Source organism: Agelaius tricolor, unplaced genomic scaffold, assembly GCF_023055355.1.
Source record: "Agelaius tricolor isolate 1412-34295 unplaced genomic scaffold, bAgeTri1.0.p SCAF_37, whole genome shotgun sequence".
Lineage (NCBI taxonomy): Eukaryota > Metazoa > Chordata > Aves > Passeriformes > Icteridae > Agelaius > Agelaius tricolor.
In genome coordinates this window covers 287,245-306,473 of record NW_027269297.1, presented here as the reverse complement: position 1 = coordinate 306,473, position 19,229 = coordinate 287,245, and the positions used below count along the sequence as shown (strand labels likewise).

General features: G+C 40.1%; 1 protein-coding gene across 5 annotated transcripts in view; it reads right to left on the bottom strand.

Moving 5' to 3' along the window:
- Positions 1-19,229, bottom strand: part of CDK5RAP2 (CDK5 regulatory subunit associated protein 2) — a 71,338-nt gene that overhangs the window by 29,167 nt on the left and 22,942 nt on the right. For all 5 annotated transcript variants that reach the window (XM_071453613.1, XM_071453614.1, XM_071453611.1 and 2 more), the window contains exons 15-22: positions 17,604-17,701; positions 14,134-14,264; positions 12,423-12,538; positions 10,848-10,976; positions 6,662-6,757; positions 6,048-6,095; positions 5,255-5,439; positions 2,685-3,147 (exon numbers count right to left, since the gene is read on the bottom strand). In XM_071453613.1, coding sequence (XP_071309714.1) covers positions 2,685-3,147; positions 5,255-5,439; positions 6,048-6,095; positions 6,662-6,757; positions 10,848-10,976; positions 12,423-12,538; positions 14,134-14,264; positions 17,604-17,701 — 1,266 coding nt within the window. The remainder of the gene's footprint in view (positions 1-2,684; positions 3,148-5,254; positions 5,440-6,047; positions 6,096-6,661; positions 6,758-10,847; positions 10,977-12,422; positions 12,539-14,133; positions 14,265-17,603; positions 17,702-19,229) is intronic.

Genomic DNA, 19,229 nt, shown 5'->3' with positions numbered 1-19,229 from the left:
GCATGGAAGAAAATGGGCAGTTAGTGACTTGTGTGTAACAGTCAAGTGTAGGAAGTATAAACAAACATGCCAGGAAAAATAAAAATTCTCCTGTAAAATCAGGCAGCTGTCACATTCGTTTTGAAAATAAAATTGCAATACCCTTGGCTACAGGAGAAATAAACATTCAGAGAGGCAAAACACCCATTTCAGTGGCACAGTTTTCTGTAAGTCCCAGCTGTTCATGCATCTGTAACTTTCCAGCTCCTGAAGCAGGACAGCAAATCCAGCAGTGCCCACCAAAGGCTTTTAACCACCAGGTGTATCAATTAGCTCTGGATTTGTGGCTGCCTTAGGAAAACAGTTTCTCACCCAAACTGACCTCTCTAACTGCTACTTCCCACTGTCATTTATATCATAAATGTTCTCCAGCCCAGCAACTTTTTCCCTTAAAACCTTTTTTTTTTAATTTGAGGATCCTTCTCACTTTTCAACAACTCCTAAGCTTATTTTCCTTTCTTCCTTTAGTCTCCACCCAACATGTCCTACTTCCACAGCTTTGAGAAAATCAGCATAACTTTGCATCAGCCAGAGAGGACCTTTATTCTGCCACAGAGAAATCCTGTATGAACAAAACCAGTTTCTTCACCCATCCACTCTATAAATTGCTTCTGAAGGATTCCCATTTCCTGCTGTAACAGACATTCCCTCACTGGAGCTGGGGGAAGCTGCATTTCTTAAGTCACTACATTTTAGTCTCTCACCTTTGGAAGACTCTGCATAAAATAAATGTTCCTTGTTTAAACCCCACAGCATAAACCAGGGCTGTCTCCAAAAAGATAAAAGCATGCCATGTGTTGATGAGAGTTATGGAATTGTGTGTAATAATAATAAAAACCAATAATGGCATGTTCAGATAGATTTAGTTTATAATTCTGCTGTTCATTTGCTCCACCAGTGCTGTTAAGCCCCCTAATTTCTTTCACCACCCAATGTATTCTGAAATACCTTTCCACATTCACTCCTCAGCAATTACAGTCTTTACACAATTTAAAATCATAAAAAGCAAGTTCCATTTTCCAAATGCCATCCTCAATTCCTTTTGTACATACATGAGAACAGTATCCTTCACAGGCTGCAAAATAAATCCAGAACTTGCAGCTAACTAAACTGCTTTAATAACACCAAACCATTTCCAGCTGTCTCAGGGCTGTGGCACAGACACATTTGTCACTCAGATTACCCAAAGGCCACTTCAGCTGGCTACATCAAATTATTTATAAAAGCCATTCCAAAGCTAAAGATACAGTGCATTAGTCCAAACAAGAAAGCTTTTAAAGCAACTCATTCAAGGGCTGCATTGAGGGTGCCACTGATTAAACCAGAGAGGAATCTGGAAAATGGTGAATAAGAACAGTAAACTGAAACTCAGGGAAAACAGGAACTTGAAAAAGAAAAGAAAATTGCAGAAAGAATCAGAAAATCATGGAATGGTTTGGGTTGGAAGGGACCTTAAAGGTCACCTCATTCCACCTCCTGCCATGGCAGGAACACCTTCTACTATCCCAGGGTGCTCCAAGCCCCATCCAACCTGGCCTTGGACACTTCCAGGGATCCAGGGGCAGCCACAGCTTCTCTGGGCACCTGTGCCAGGGCCTCACACCCACAAAGGGAAGAATTTTTTCCTAATATCCCATCTTCAATATCTCAGCATCTTGCCCTCCTTCATCTTCAGGCCATTCCCCCTTGTCCTGTCACTTCATGCCCAGAACAAAGCTTTATCAACATCCCTCATTTACAAGCCCCTTCCTTCAGAAAAATGAACCCAAGAGGAACAAGCCAGAATAAAAATGAATCACTCCTAATTGCTACCTCTCAGAAACCTCTTGATCACTGAAGTTATGGAAACCAGACTTTGCAGAAGGTGCTACAACATTCCCTGTTAGCAGAGCACAAAATCAAAAGCAACGCTCCCCTTTGTCTGCTCTGCAGGAGCCAAGATCTTCAAAGAGTTTTCAACTTCACTTCTATCACTGCTGCTGAAACAATACACAGAAGTCTTTAGCAGACACTGTTTTGCCAGCTCTTTGTTTGGGATCACAGTCTGCCTGCAGACAGGAGGCTCCAAAGCTCATCTGGCCCAAGCCCACCCTGCCTGCACTCCCAGAACAGCCCCTGTGCCCTCAGTGCCAGCAAACACAGCAAACTGTGCCCATGCCACAGGGCACTCCTGGCTACACTCCTCAGGAAGCAAGACACCATGAGAGGATGTTAAAAACAGCCTAAAATTAAGGTTTGAGTTTGCGGAAGTGTCCCGCTAATCCCTCCCCAGCCTTCTCGCAGATGTGATGCAAATCTGGAATTTTCTAGAACACTTTTGCCATTTAGACTTCATCAGTTCCAAGTACTCTAGTTGTGTACATTATGAATAAGAAACACAGACTCTCTTTTCCAAAAGCTGTAATATTTACGAGTGTGTGGTCCCAGGGAGGATTGAAATTCAATTAATTAACGTTCTAAAGCACGCTGAAGTAGGAGAAGAAAAGCTCTGAACATTAAGAACAATTATCTAAAATATATTTGGCTTACATCTCTTTTCCTAATATTAAAAATCATACAAAAGCAAGATTTAATATTAGAAATGAAACATATTTTTCCCTTTTTATACATCTATTCCCTAAGTACAAAAAAGAGAATAAACTTACTTCATTTGTTCTAGTAAAAGAAAGTCTTTCATGCTGTTCACCCTTCTTATACACATTTTCTTGCTGATGTTCTGCTTCTGCATTTAATCTTGAATATTTTGACTTTTCTTCTGAGGCTCCTTTTTTGCCTTCATGTTTGAATCTCATGACATTACTCTCTAAAGTCATTGTTTGCATAGCTGCATCTTTCAATTCCACTTTCAACAACTGACTCGCCTTATTAATCTGTGGCACTGCATCTGGATAAAGCTTCTCTTCCCCATCAAAAGCTGATTTCAATTCTGCTCGCTGCTTTAAGAATTTAGTGACCTGCTTGAAATGTTTGAGTTGAGCTCTTAGTTGAATAATCATTTGCCTAAGATCTTTTTCATCCTTTTTCTCTATATCTTCACTTGAACATTCTTCCTCTGTCGTGTTCAGATGATCTAACAGTTCATTTACAATTTTCATTTGTTCTTGTCTGCTACACTCAGGAAAGAGGAGAGAAAAGACATGAATTTAGATTTTTATTTAAGCAAACAAAAATACCTTCCAAGAAACCCTTCTGCTGTTTTGTGACATATCTGAAATTCCCAGGAGGTTCTGTTTTCACTCACTAATGAATTACTCACTAACAGAGTTTTTGGAACCTTTTCACAACATGAATTATATCATAAATTGCCTCATCATGGCTTTTCTCCTATTTCACACAGAAATATAAGAAATATGAATGGATTCTCAAAAAGTTTACTCTCTACCTTAAAAGTTAATTTATGCCAACACCACACCAGACTCTGGGCCATGTAATCACAGATTAGCCTAAGTTGGAAAGAACCCACAAGAATCATCAAATTGCAACTCCTGGCCCTGATGTTGATTTTTTGTGCAAATCTACTCCTCTATGAATTTCTAATGGAACAGGGAAGATGGAAAGTGAGAAATCAGCCAAAAAGCCTACAAAACCAGCTCATTACAGACACCAAACTGCCCCATGGATAACTAGCAGCTCATGGACAGCAATGTTTTAAGAGAAACGGAAGCCAAATAAGAGGCATTTAAAGCACAAGCAAGCTCTGAAATTCTAGAGACAATTTCATGTGTCCAATAGAGAGCTGTTTGTGCCATTAAACATATAAACCAGAGTTTTAAACAACTGCATTTGTATCGTTTAGCATTTGAAATGGTAGAAGCTAACTGGGCTTTTTATGGCTTCCTCTGGCATCTAATGGCATTAGTGAGAATTCAGCTATGCAAAGCACAGGCTCATCACCCATCAGCCTGGTCATTTATACTTGAACACAGGAAAAATTACACACTAGAGTGGTAAAGATGACGGTGCTGGAATTACTCATTAGCCAACTTTTAAGTAAGGATAACAAATAAACAATGTTTTCTCTTCATTTCTAAGGGAGTAGTATCTCCTCATTCACCACTAACTACTCCTGTGACAACTAAGACAATTTATGCCCGTTAGGAGAGTTTTAAATAGTAATGTGAAAATACAGATTGGGCTCAGTGAAGTCAAGTGCAGCATGGTGAACACAGAAAGCAGGGTTTGACTTGTGTAACTCCACTGGAGATTCTGTTCCCAGCACTGAAAAGTCAGAGAATTCTGCACATAGTCAGTCCAGAGACCAGGAAAGCAACCAGAGAAGGAAAAGGAGCTACAGCACAAAGAAAGGAGCATGAGAATGAGCTACAGCAAAGCTGTAACTCAGTGCTCAGCCAGGAGATTAAATGGTGTGAGCATGAAACTGAGGTAAATCAGTCAGGGCGTGTGGTTGTCCTTGCTTGGCATTGTCCAGTTCCTATGGAAATGAGCATTTCAGCTGGGAATTGATCAAATCCCAATGTAACACACACACACACACACTCCTGAATTCCACTGGTGCCAGTAGGGCTTATATAGATTTGGGTCCACAAGTGTTTTCTCCTACATGAAAAGTGATGCAAGAACTGAGAACGTAGCTCAGCCAGTCCTACACAGGGCACTGGAATAACCCTTTAGTCAAGTGCAGGACAGGGCCCCAGCTCCCTAAACTGGGAGCAGCAAAGCCCTGTCCAGGCAGTTCAGGTGAAGTGGCATGGGGCACTCAGTGGGCAGCACCATCCATTCAAAATTATCCCTGTAAAAAGTCACTCCAACTCCAATTCCTCCATCCTTAGATCCTTTTACATGCTGTTTTTACAGCAGTAAAGCACTGTCCCTTCCACCACACCACTTTTCACTGGCCTGTGCTCTCAGATATTTTGGTTCTTTTCAAGAAAAATAGCAGCTACTGTCAACTAAGCCCTTTGACTCTGTTAGACCTCACCCTGGAAACAATCAGTCCCTGCAGTAAAGCTCCCTGGATCAGTAACTTTGCAGAGTTTCTTTCTTGCAATGGGTTGGTTTTTTTTAAGGATTTCTACTGATAGTATGTTTCCTAATTACTTAATTGCATGATAGACTAAAATGGCTCTGAAGGTGCCTTGCCAATCTCTCAGGTAAATTAGACAGTGCCATTATCTAAATTCACTTTAGCAAAATTGCCTTATTCTCTTCTCAAATAGAAATACTGTCAAAAGCAGTGCATATCCCTCATACTCACGTAGATTCCAGCACAGATGTTCTATTTTCTCTTAGAGGAGATGTGAGCAAGTTCTCTTCTGTTTCATGTTCACTCATTCTTGTTCTCAAGTGTTTGTCAGTTGTATCATGCTCAAATTGAGGCTTAATTGGACTCCTATAATGTCTGTCTTTGCAGAAACTCTCTGAATAGCCTGATGGAGTTATCTGTTAAAAAATTGCAAACATTGTCTTATTACACAGGTATGTAATGTTCTATTAAATTCAGGGCTGTAATCTCTCTGTAATCAGGTTCTGTAATTCCTGATGCTCTTTATCTACATTAAGAAGCACCCACAGACATTCTGCTGACTATTTATTAATAGAAAAACTAATTAACATCTATTTCATATGATTAATTCATAGGGATCAGTTGTTTAGTAAGGAGTAAGAAGATTTCCCTGAAGGTCTTTATCTAACAAGAGGTATGAAACTTCTGGAATGTTGCCTGCAGACTGCAGCTAACAATTTTATTAGCTCAGCTTTGAATCATTTGTATTTACAGTACAGATTCTGTCCTGGGATCTCCAGATTCAAGCCCTGATGGCTGGAACAGGACAAAACTTGGAAGCATTTACAAGCTGCCAACTTTCTTATAAAACATCATGGATATGTCCAAAGGAATTTCTACCTGGGATCTCCACAGCCATTCAAACCCCAATTAAACAATCAAAATCTGCAGCAATGACATGAGAATTCAATCTTGGCCCATCTGGGCTGGGTACAATTCCCATCAGCAACAAGAGCCAGAAGAGTTTTTACAACACATCACTTACCTGTTTATCCACCTCACAGGGAAAATCCAAAGATACTTGAAGGCATACCTGGTAAACAGAGAAACACAGAAATTACAGATTTCACAAAGCAAAATATCATCCTCCATCAACATTACACACCTGTTTGCAACTTGATTTATTTTATGATTGCATGATGTTTTATCTTACATTGATTAGATTGAGAGGCCAGCAGATTCCTGTTTGTATGAAAATGCAGTTTACCATTTACCAAGCTATCAAACATTTCAACCCTAAAGAAAGATCTGCAGGATTTTTGCCTCAACCCCAGCAAGTGAATCTCAACACAATTTGTACTCCAGGCCTGACTGCAATGGAGGCAGGAGATCAACCTGTGTGGATGTAAAGAAACACAATTTCAAGGGACTCAGTTGTCCCCATTCAGGGTGACTCTGAGTACTCAAACAGAAAATAATGAAAGCAATCTTGAATGCAAAACCAGCCCAGAAATACAGGAAAAAGCTTCCAGAAGATAACATTTAGTTGCAAGCAAAATCAGAAACCAAGAAAAGTATGTTTTGTTTGCAAAATGCTTTATGCTCTAAGAAAATGAAGACATTTTGAAGGCATGCAGAGAAGAGAGCACTGTCCCATACCTGACTGACCCTCTCACAAAACTGACTGTTCTGCACCTTCTTGTCATTGTCACCATCTTCAGGCTGCATCACGGGCTTCTCTGTGGTTTCAAGACACTACACAAAGTATGGAATGATGTGAAAATGTAGCACAAAAAAAAAATACTGTGATATGAAACGTGCATAAATAAGTCAGTGATATGTCTTAAAAGAAAAATAAAAAAGCCTGTAATACAAAGTAACAAACACCGAATTAGATTCCTTCAACAAGATCAAAGAAAATTAATATAAACCCCAGGAATGACTCATATCAAATAAAGTGAAACTTTATCTTATATATTCCTTCATTGTTATTTAACCCTTCCTCCTCAGAATTTACAGAACATATAAAAACCATTTAACCTTTCATGGCAAAGGAGCTTTGCATCCTCAGTCGTGTCCCCATTCTGCCTATTTTATTTTCCAATTTCCAGAATTTATTTTTATTTGCTACACAATTTAGGCTCTTCTCCAGCATTCAAGAAATAGATGCTTTTAAAACCAAGCACATGTGGCTTGCTGTACACTAGAAAGATTTACTGTGCCACTGAAGGTTACAATCTGCTGTGTCTATGCCTAAATTTGCCCATTTGCAGCAAATGGTGCCAAATCATCTTTTACTCCCTGTTTCCCACAGAACCCATCCCATAGCCTGAGCAAAGAGGAAGAGGAGGATTCAGCTTTTTGAGGAGCAGTACCCAAGGCCCTGACATCAGCATCACTGAGAGCAGGAGCAGAATCCCTTTGCTTTGCTGGGTGCTGTTGAGCACTTCCAGGCATCCAGAGGCTTCTCTGGGCACCCTGTGCCAGGGCCTGCCCATCCTCCCAGGGAAGAATTTCCTCCTAATATCCCACCTAAGCCTGCATCCTTCATCTTCGGGCCATTCCCTGTGTCCTGTCCCTCCATCCTTGTCCCCAGTCCCTCTGCAGCTCTCCTGGAGCCCCTTCAGGGGCTCTGAGCTCTCCCTGGAGCTGCTCCTCTCCAGGTGAGCACCCCCAGCTCTCCCAGCCTGGCTCCAGCCCTTGGAGCAGCTCTGTGGCTCCTCTGGAAACTCCAATTATGCCCAATCCATGGGCAGGACACAGCCCTGGCACAGAGGATCCCAACCTGTGTGGGACAGAGTTAGTTCTGCTTCCTGAGAACACTGGGAATTGAATGGATGTGTGTGGTTTGATTTTGAGTATGCACTGAATGTATGCATATATAAATACATATATATAGATTAAAAAATATACATATAGACACATATATAAAATATACATATATATGTGTGTAGATTTTATATATATGCATATGTATATAAAAATATACATATATATACTAAATTAGTAAGAAAATCCCTTTCATCTCCCAACCCCTTGCAGTATAAGCAATTTTAGGTATGAATTTTAAAAGGCAGAAACTGGATGGTGCAGAGTATTAATATATTTGCCTTATACAGTTAGAATTCTATATGGAAAACTGACTTCCAAGTCATCTTTGGGTTATCTTGGTATTTTCACTCAGACTTGGCTTTGTAGGACAACACAGAGTAAAGACAATTTGAAAGTTGGTGAAAGGCACAGAGGGGTTTAGGGTATATAACAAGGACATGCATTACAAAAAAATTTTTGCTGCAATCATGGGATGCCAGTAGTCCAATAATGTTAATTATTATTTTTTAAAAAACCTATTTAGTTTAATCTTCCCTGTGTAGGTTCAGGACAAAACCTACATTTGTATATAAAAAATTAACTTATTTGCACATGTAACTTATCCACGCAATGCAACTACATTTTATGGGTCAGCATTATTTAGTATCTGCTTTTCCCAGGCTAGTATTTGGTTTAATAAGTGAGGATTCATTAATGAAATTACTGCATAAGACCAACAGGTTGTAAATACTCTGTGACCATAAATCACTGCACTATGGTCCTGTGTCTGAGAGGCTGACACGTCCTGTACTCCAAGGAAAATGACCTCATGTGCAACAAAATATTAAAAGAAAATAAGTGTCTGAAGGCCAGAAAGATAAGTCCACCAAAAATAAGCTGCCTGTTTTCAAGTATTTCCACAGAGACTGAAAACCAGGAGAATGTTTCTCCTGGATGAAGCCCTGATGTGCTTGGTTTGCAAAGCCCTGAAGGCTGCAATCAGTGAGGCTGCTCCTCTCTGAGAAGGCAGATGTTCAGAGGACAGCACAAAAACAACCTTTGCCTCTCCTCCTCCTGCCTCCCAGCACGAGCAGGAAGCCAAGGAGCAGAGAACAAGGGGCTGTCAGAGCCTGCAAGGCACCAACGTGCAAATTCCTGATTTGTGCTCTGCCTTTGGGAAGGAAAAGCAGGATGGGAGCATCGTAGGAACCTGAGGAAGATCCCATATCCAAATTCCTCTTATAACACAGATGTCAGTGTCACCCCAGCACTACCTGCCAACAAATTCAAGCTCAAAAAACACACAAAAAAAAAAAAAAAGTAAGGGGTTTTTGAGAGTGGTTGTTAATATGCAAAACACACTGTTGCCACACCCATAACCCAATATCCAGGCTGTCATTTATTGCTGATAAAAAGACAGCTTTTGAACTAAAAACTTCTAACTAAAGATCCTTTCATTTCTGAGCTCCACAGAACTACAATCATTCTGGCACTGATTAAAAACCATATTTAACTTTCCTACTTCCTTTCCCAGAACGTTGAGGTTTATTTATATTTTACAAGCCTCACTCTGTGTCATTTTACATCTGATTCTGCAGTTTCTGCAGTGAGCAGCCCTGTGTGTACCTGTCATGTCGAGGGGAGCAGGAGCACACAGCATCCTGTCACGATAATCCTGGCACAGGACAGGAATTCCTTTGGAATTCACTGTGGCATCCACGGGGATGCAGAGCCCTCTGCAGGATGACGAGACAAATTGCTAAAAATGTTAATTTTGGGGAGTGCAGGCACCTGGACAAGGATCATCCACCAGCTCTTCTCCCAAACCTCAGTGACACATAAATTCACCATTTCAATAAAACCATGGCACACCTAAAGGTCTGTTTCTAATTTTAAATATACTTCAATTAAAGACAGCATGACTGTGTCTTAAAACTGAAGAAGCAAAAATATTTTGGGACTGTCCCAGTATACCTGCAGCACATCCAGGAAAAGACAGGAGCTTTTTTCCTGAGTTCTGCAGAAAAAACATTAATTCCACAGTCCCAGTTCTTGAATCAGCCAGTCCTGCATGTAACTGATTCAAGCTATTTCTAATCTTGTTCTTTTGAGTTTAATTCAGAAATTCAAGACACAAAGCACCATCATCATTCCTTTTGTATTTTTTCCTTCCTCTTCAATACATTTTGCACAAGGATGGAACTGAAAGCAAAAGCCACAAAGGAACATAAAGACAAACACTACCAGTGTTTGAATTACCACAGTGTTTGAATTACCACATTTCAAGTAACACTTTCCAAGCTGGAAGGGTCACTCAGAACCCCCTGGACAACCTTCACCACTCACACACATGTGGGGACCCAGCACCCAAAATGCTCCCAGTGCAAGGATTTTGCCAAGGTCTCTTCTTCCCCACAGCTGAGAACAGTCCCAGCTTTGGGGAAATGAATGAAACACCCAACAGGGATTATTTCCTGGCACCTCTCATAACCCACTACAGTGCTGGCCCCTTCTTCAGGCACTTCTCTGTTCTATATGAAGAAACAGCCACGTGTTTAGGTGAGCTGAAGGTCCATTCCTTGGGTTTTGGCTACACTGAACCCTCCTATTTTGAAGATGCATCAGAGATCTGAAGGAAACTCTTAAATAATTAGACACAGCCTGAGAATGACTATGCCATAGCAAACAGACTTTTAGGAATAACTAAAATGTTTTTTAAGATATTGCTTTCTTTGTAAAATTAACTATTTCCCTCCCTTTCAATTGACAAAACAAATAGATCACAGACCCAATTAATATTTAAATGAGTATGTTGCTTCCCTAAAATCAACTTGACACATCACTGAACACTGGCATTGAGCTGCTTCTCTGTCGTGCTAACATGTTAAAGCTGTTTACATCATTAATTTAAAAAGTTATTATAAGGAATTAGCAGCCTCAGCCCCAAGGGCTTTACACTCCTGCACTGATGTAAATAACTCCACAAGGCAGATTGGATGTGAGATCAGATTCTACTTTAAAACAGAAAACCTACCTCTCTGTGGTTTAGTATTTCCAGTGCTTCCTTTCCTTGAGAATCCTTTGCACAACACCCAGACTGTCTTGCCTTAAGCTCTTGATTAATTGACTGCAGCTCTTTGACCATCAGGAGCAGGTCAGCAACCTAAATAACCAGAGGAAGAACAAGCAGAACTGGTAACACCCAAACTAGAGGGAAAACAAATGATGGCAGATAAATCTCCAGCTAAATGCAAACTGCACTGGGTTTTGTATCTGCTCCTGCTTTCATCTCCCTAGGTATGGAAACATGCTGCTGTATTTGTGAATTAGCGTTCAAGGGACCTTCATTTGGAACACTGTGGTTCACAGTCTGTGTCATTCTTATTAAGTTTAGGTAACAAGTTTCACAACTCAGTAGCAAGAACAAACCTGAGGGCACTCACACAAACAGCTGATCTGAGAAGAAACATTTAATGCAATAAAAAACAGCATTACTGGAAAGAAGCAGCATTCAGGAACAAGATGTTCTTCTCCTTCCAAGCCCCTTTAAAAGCCATTCTCATTCTGAGCAGTTTCAGAGACACAGAATCTGACTGGGCAGCTGGGTTCAAAACTCTCATGGCCACAAAGCCATGAAGTGTATCAAGAAGTTTGGAGAAAAAAAGTGAAATCTTTTTATCAGACCAATTAATATACTTGGAAAACCAGGTCAGCTTTCAGGCACATCCTTTTTCCAGTAAGAAATTACTTATAAATATCTTTTCCTAATGAGTGTCCTTGAGCCTTCTGAAGGGAACATGCTCAGAGATAAAAATGGTGAAACCCCAGAATGGCACTGGGACACAATCTGGGGCTTTTTTAGGGACACCTGTTCCAAGTAAGACAAACTTCCTTCCTTCAGACTACCCACCTCCAGAGCATGAGCACCTGCCTACAATTCAGCTGTCCCTGAGAAACAGAAAAACTTCACTGATGCTCACTCCCAACCAACCATATTCAAAATTATTCCTTGTCATGAACTGGTGCATGAATCAGATGTCACTGTGCAGGATCAGGAGAAAGAGAAGAAGTTTCTGAACTCCAATACTGATTCATTGTTTGCTCTGCATATTTCATCTCTGAATTTCAGTTCTCCTTACACACAATAGAGAATTCACCTCAGGGTTATTTTATAACATGCCCTATTTACCAAAAGATTTGCAAATCCTGGGGTGGAGTGTGCTATACAGTATATAGACACCACCACCTCCATCATTAATAAAGGTACATGAAATACACATTGTGGGATGCTCAAGGCAAAACCTTTCTTTGGAGATGATGTAGATGAAGTCTGAAACTTGTATTGAGTCAAAACCTTGAGTCCAGGTGTCCAAGAGCACAAAACCCTGGCAGGAAATCCCTCAGCTTTCAGCTGGTTCTGAAGCCCATGGGTGTAACAAAGTCTGAGTAGTTCATAAAAGGTGGGCCCCAAACCACAGAGATGGGAGCTCCAAATCCTTTCAGAACTACCCAACTGCACCTAAATAAATGTTTCTGTGAGAGACACAGAAACTAGAAACAAAGCAGAATTAAGCCATTAGGAACAGTAAATAATGAAAAAGATCAATACCTTTTTCTTAAGTTCTTCCAGAGACAGATGGTCTATCTGAAGGCTTAAATGGTCTTGTTCTCCTAAACAGATACTCATATAAGATGTTTGATCTCCACAGAAAGATAGAGTTTCATCTGCCAAAATAGCCAAGGACAGATGTTATTTCAGAAATTCCATTTGCAGGAAAACACAGCACAGAATGCACAGGACATTTCCAATAAGAACCTTCCAGTAAGTCTGTGGGAGGCCACTTAGAATGTTTCATTCCCAAAATAAGCTTTCTGTTTAATTGAAAAAAATTTGTCCTCATATTTCTTTGTGTTTCTGTCACACAGACTTGCTGCATTTTCTGTGGCTGTATTTTCTGTGGTTATCAGCACGAGTTGTGAATGTAATTCTGAATTATAATTTACATATTTAGCATTACAATTAGAAATCATTTTTAGGAAGGATAAGTTAGGCATGAATAGTTATTCTATTTTAACTGTAGTTTAACAAGGTCTCAAGGAAAAATGCCAGGTTAGACAAAACTAATGAACTTATTTTGCTTTTGGGTCAAAAGAATGCAGTAATTGGATTGAAAATAGTTACTTATTCACTGCCTCTATAACTGCAGGAATTATTTATGTTTCAATAAACACCTGTTTATTTACAATATAAATGACAGTCAATTCTAGAAATAAATCTCATTAGATAGGGAGAAAGCATAGGACAAATAGGACAAAGAAGAGAGATGCAAATCCTTCAAATCCTACTCCCAGTTCTGATACCGATCCCGTGGCTGCTGCAAGGACCCAAAAGTCACAAATCATTACTGATTTTCCAGCCTTTACTCCCACCAGCCTCACCCTCAGCACAACAGCTCCTGAGAACCCTGGAGCATTCACAAGATCCTTTGGCCCACCCTGGTTGTTGATTATCTCTGGGCTTTTGAGGTTGGAAACTCTGAAACAGCTGAAGTTTACCTTTTGTCACTTATCAGAGCTGTCAAGTGATGCTAAAATTGAAAATCTAAGTTGAAAGGGGAAGTGAACAGGCTTTACTGTTATTTATATATCCCCTATGGGATAAAACAGAAACATCTTGTACATATGCAGTAAACTATTTAATGATACCCACTTATATTATTCTTTTCTATATCTAAGAATATGCTAAAAACACCTCCCAAGACATACAGCAAAAAAGCCAGAAGCTAAGCTATATTTAAAAGCTCTACTTTTTCTGAATTACTAAGTAACAAAACTTCTAGGTATTTTTTTCTTTCTCAGGGAATACTTCTCTTAGGAGGAGGTTAGCAGTCCCTGAGCCACAAACTCTTTGGGAAGTGATTACACCCCATGGTCAGAAAGTGATCCCATGGCCACCATGTGATTGCAAGGCAGGAATCTCTGATTTTTGTGGAAAACAGTAAATTCTGTGGGTACAAAGCTGCAGGCAGCATGAAATGATCCCTGCAGTAGAACTGTCATGGAATTTCTAACATTTGCTGCATGGAAAGAGAGAAAGTCTCCCTCTGTATGTGCCCTGATTGCTCCAAGGCATTCTGTTACAAATCCACCAAATCATCTGTATAGAAAGTCAAAAAGAAATCTTTTTGCATCTTTCAAAAAGAAATATTTTCACACCTTTTTTACTCTCAAATATTTTTTCTTCATGCCAGCAAACTGACTGTAATAAAACCACTTTTCTTTTGTGCTAGAGGAGGGTTGAGCTGGCCATGGATACAAACCTTTGTGGTTTTTCATGTCCTTAATCTGATCTTGTAAAATCTTCTGGAGATTCCTGTTACCTAAAACATCTTCTTCCAGTTGTTTTCTCAACATGAAAATGTTGTTCAGTTCCACTTGCAAGCTATTTATACTGGGACAAAAAGGGACAAATAAATCTCTTCAGATTCAATTCAAAACATTTCGGTGCACACTGGGTTTTTCTCCACTCAGGCTTGCAGCCATTCCCCATTCCCCATGGCTGGATTTCATCCCACACTTCCATCATTCTGATGCATAAGCACAAACAAATCCCTACACAGAAAGAGGAGATTAAATGTTTACATACACAGCATTTTCCTGCTCTTTTGGGCTCTGCTGCCTAAATCAGCTTCCCCATGACAGAACTCTTCTACCAGCCTCTTTCTGAGCAGTTCTTTTTAAGGAAAATCTAAATTACTATCTTCTAAAAACTGTGCCAGAGAAATATCATTATCACATAATGCTGATGGCTTTGTGTATTCCATTATGTGGTGACCATGGAAACTTTGTTCCCTTGCCACAGAGCTCCACCAGATAATCTAATCCTGCACTTAGGGAAAATATCAAAAGATCCTGTTCCATGAAAATAGGACCCAGACACAACTAACTGTTTTATTTCTTCATTTATCCACAGTCTGTAAAAAGACCCCTTGAGTTCTAAATTGTCTCAACTGTCTCAGTTACCACAATGGGGCATAAATGTCCAAACTTAGAATTTATAATTTGTCGAGGTGAATTAATTTTTAAAGCAACTTTGCTACTGAAGCTCTCCAGCATCAGCTGCCCCTTGCTACATCTTCCCTTCAACTACACCAACAAGGCAGTTCTGATCAATCTGTAAAAATATTTTAAGTGCTGAAAATAAACCAACCTGAAATTGTAATAAAATGAAATAAATTTGATTTAATAAAAAATAAATAAGAGGCTGTTACAGAACTCTTTGTATTATTTATTTTTGCATTTACTTCACTTAGTGTTTTAAGATAAATTAAGCTGCTGTAGAATTTCCAAGCCACTGCACTAAATGACAGAGAATTCAGGGATCTTTAAAAAAAAATTCAATCCACCTGATGGGAGACTGTACAGGAACACAGAGCACATCACACTTGCATGAGAATAACAGAGTATTGCAGATGCACATCAATTAAAAAGCTACATGTATGAAAAGCCTCTCAGTCTGTCTCCTGACAAGTGTGCTGTTGTCAGGGGTTCCTGCACAAGGAACTACTGCTTTAAACAATTCTTCCTCATACAAGAGCTTCTTTGAAGTGAGAGCTCTCTTAAATGCTCAGCAAAAAAAGATTAAGAGTAAAACCAAACCAGCACGTGACTAGAAGCCAGGTAAGCACATTTTCTCCTTTCCATGAGTTAAAGGTTTTATAAGAACAAGCCCTGATTCCCCTCTTGGAGAGAGAAGGAATGTCTTGGTCCTGACATCCAGTAACTCATTTTGAAAAATAACCACCCAGGTTGCTTAAAATAAATATTGCCTAAAAGAAGATGTCAGCAAGAAAACAGATGTTTGCCCAAAATCCATGTCACTGCTGATGGCAATTAAACCCAGCTTCCTCATCTGTGTATCTGCAGGGCTTCTTTACCCATTCCCCAGAAGTTTGGGATTCAAGCCTTGATGAAGTTTCCAGCATGTTCCAGCCCCCAGAACTGGGAGATGGAGGAATAAGAGCAGCTCCAAGCCCTAGCTCATTGTGCATCCTCTGCTGTTGGGGCACAACAGGCAGTGACTGCTCCATGCACTCCAAAATCACAGAATCACAGAATTCCCAGGTTGGAAGAGACCTTCAAGATCATCAAGTCCAACCTGTTCCCTGACACCTCAACTCAACCCTGGCACAAATGCCACATCCAGGCTTTGTTAAACACACCCAGGGATGGTGACTCCACCACCTCCCTGAGCAGCCATTCCAGAACTTTATCACCCTTTCAGTGAAAAACTTATTCCTAATATCCAACCTATATTTCCTTGGCACAGCTTGAGGCTGCGTCCTCTGGTTCTGCCAGTGCTGCCTGGAGAAAGAGCCCAGCCCCAGCTGATTACAACCTCCCTTCAGGAAGGTATAGAGAGAGATAAGGGCACCCCTGAGTCTCCTTTTCTCCAGGCTGAGCACCCCCAGCTCCCTCAGGGGTTCCTCACAGGGTTTGTGTTCCCAGCCCCTCTCCAGCCTCGTTGCCTCCTCTGGACACGCTCATCTCAACGTCCTTCCCAACCTGAGGGGCCCAGAACTGGACACAGCACTCAAAATCCCACCTCAGGGATCAGGACTGATGATCCTGATCCCACAGAAGCTCATTGCAAAAGCCCAGTGATTACACCTGCAGTTCTGGGTTTGCTTATTTGAAAGGCATTCTAGAACAGCCAGTTTCAGAGCTTTGCTGCCATTGCTGTACAGAATGTGGAGCCTCTCCTTGCCCACACAGCAGGAGTCACTGCCAGGTCCCTCTCTTCATATGAAATCAGAAATTATCTCCATCAGCTGACTGCTAGCATTATTTTTCATTATTTTTTCTAGTATCTAAAGCAGGTCCTGAGCTGTGGCCAAGCACAAGCTGGCATTGCTGCTAAGTGTTTAACTCACACACAGATCTCATCTAGTCTAGTGCTACTTCTCTTTATGGTTTCCAAACTATAGTGGTCTATAAAATAACTGCAAAATATAAATAAACATTCCCCCAGAGCTGGCAGGTATAAGCCATTGCTTTCAGGAGCTGGCACTCAAATGTTTTAAATACTTCATTAAGAAATTTGCAATTATAGCAGTAAATTATTTATAAAACATTTCAATTTCATTTGTCTACAGACTAAGAATTTTCTTTATCATAACATCTCCTCTTCAACTGCCAAGCAATAACAAGATAGAGAGTAGGCTGCAGATTTCTTTCTGAATTGTTGGGTTCTTTGATTTTAAAAGGTTAAAAACCACTTGCTCCTGCCACCCTTTTCAATGCTTTGCACTGAAAACGTACTATGCAAACTTCAATTACTCTGTTTTGTTTAACCTTCTCCCAAATCTTGCATATTTATATTCTCATCAAAATTCTCACAGAGTCACTTTTAAGATAAGCATTATCTGTATTTTAGGAGTAAAAAAATGGCAAATTGTCCAGTGCCCAAAAGTTCACTGCAATTTGGTTTTACAACAGATGCCAAAACACAAGATTTAAGTATGGAAAATCCGGCTGCTTACTTTGGTGCCTAAATGGAAACAGGGCTCATTTGAGATTCCAATCTAAAAAGAAACATTTTCAGAAACATTTTAAGTAATTTAGATAATAGAAACTCACTTACATAAATATTTCTCTTTAGAGACTACTACAGAGAGCTTATAAACAACTGGCCAGAACAAACTAATCTCCAGTAAAGCTGCACATTTTTTTACAACTTCTGACTTTTGCCCTTTGAGTTCAGATTATCCCCCAAAGCAGAAGCACTTACCTATCTGACTCCTTGAAGGTCTTCACTAGAGTAGAATAAATATTCTGTTCTTTCCTTAAAGCAAGGATCAGCCTCTCATATTCAGCTTCTTTATTTTCCTAAATCAAAAGAAGAACATCCTGTGTTTACAACGTGATTTTCATGTCTGTGCCCATGTGTGTGCTTGTGTCCTGAAGCACTTGTGGAAGCAGCTGAAATCCCAATTTTCTGAACAGGATCACCAGCATGGATCTGAGAACCATTCACTGCCCTTAAATCCAGCTGTTATTGAGGGAGGCAAAGGGTGTTTCCCTGTGTACCCACCATGAGTGAATCACACACCTCAACAGTGCTCCAGCATTTCTCTCACAGCCTCAGGAGTTTCCCCCATCCCCAACAAAAGCATCCTCACTCCCAAAGTTCCCACAACAGGAACAACCTGGCAGGCAGCTACCCCAGAGGAGGGCAAGGGGAGCAAACAAGCCAAAGCTCCAAGCACACATTTTAGAACAAGTCCTCTTTGTGTTCTGGATAAAATTGGCTTTTTTGGGGTGAGAAGATCCAGCAAATTCTGTTCCCACTCTGAACAAGAAGGATTATATTGAGCCCCAAATAAAGGATGAACATATCAGACACTGCATAAGTCAGTTTTCTGCACACTACAAGCTGCTGCTTCACTCGTGTGAAGAAAAGAAAATGGTTTATCTACAGTCTTGCTCACAGAAAGGATGATAATATTATTATAAGAATAAACATAAACTCTTATGGTACATTCTCAGTAAGGATCCTCTAATTTCCCCAGACTTTTTCACTCCAAAACAACCAGAGTGTCATTTTTTCAGCAGGAAGTAAAAAATGCAGCTATTTAATGGAGTATTTTCTTGCACTTACTATGTAAAAGTATCTAAGATATCAGTCATTTCCAAAGAGAAAATAACTGGGATATTATAGCAAATTTAGATGTATTAATATCGGGCACAAATTCTGCCTCTGTTAAAGAATTTTTGGTTCTCTCTATTTTCTATTTTGACTGAAAACTGAAAGGAGGAACAAAAAAGGTGCCACGGCTAAGGGAGAATTTCAGCTAAGGGAACTCTTAAGAGATACTAAATCATTAGTGAACAGATCATTAACAAGGAAGAAACCTACACCCAGGAGTTTTCAGCAGCTGTTATCATTCCAACTGCAATTCCTAAGGAGGAAATTGCAACCACAAAAAATTCAGCTACAACAGAATCTCGTTAGTTCACACTAAAGATGCAAAGACTGCTAATTTGAACAATTCAGTGTTCTGCAAAGTAAACAGCACAAAAGCAAGGACAACCCGTGTTTACTTTTAATTATTTACACTCTTACTTCACAATATGCCAGCAAGTATGTTAAATAATATTTTGCAAGTGTAATCAAGCTGTGCTCAGGTGACTCCAGTTAAGGGAACCTGCCTGGCAGGTCCTGCTGCAGCTCCTACCACTGATGCTCCAGAGTCTTTGAAGAAGTGACCTTGCCTTTGGACAGGTGCTCCATGTCCAGCTGCCATCATCTTCCTTGAGAAAGTCTCATTAGTAAAGAAATGAAAAAGCTTTCTCCACCATTACTGTGTACCAGTCTAATTATTTTACCCTTGCCTGATGCTTTTAGAAACCTTGA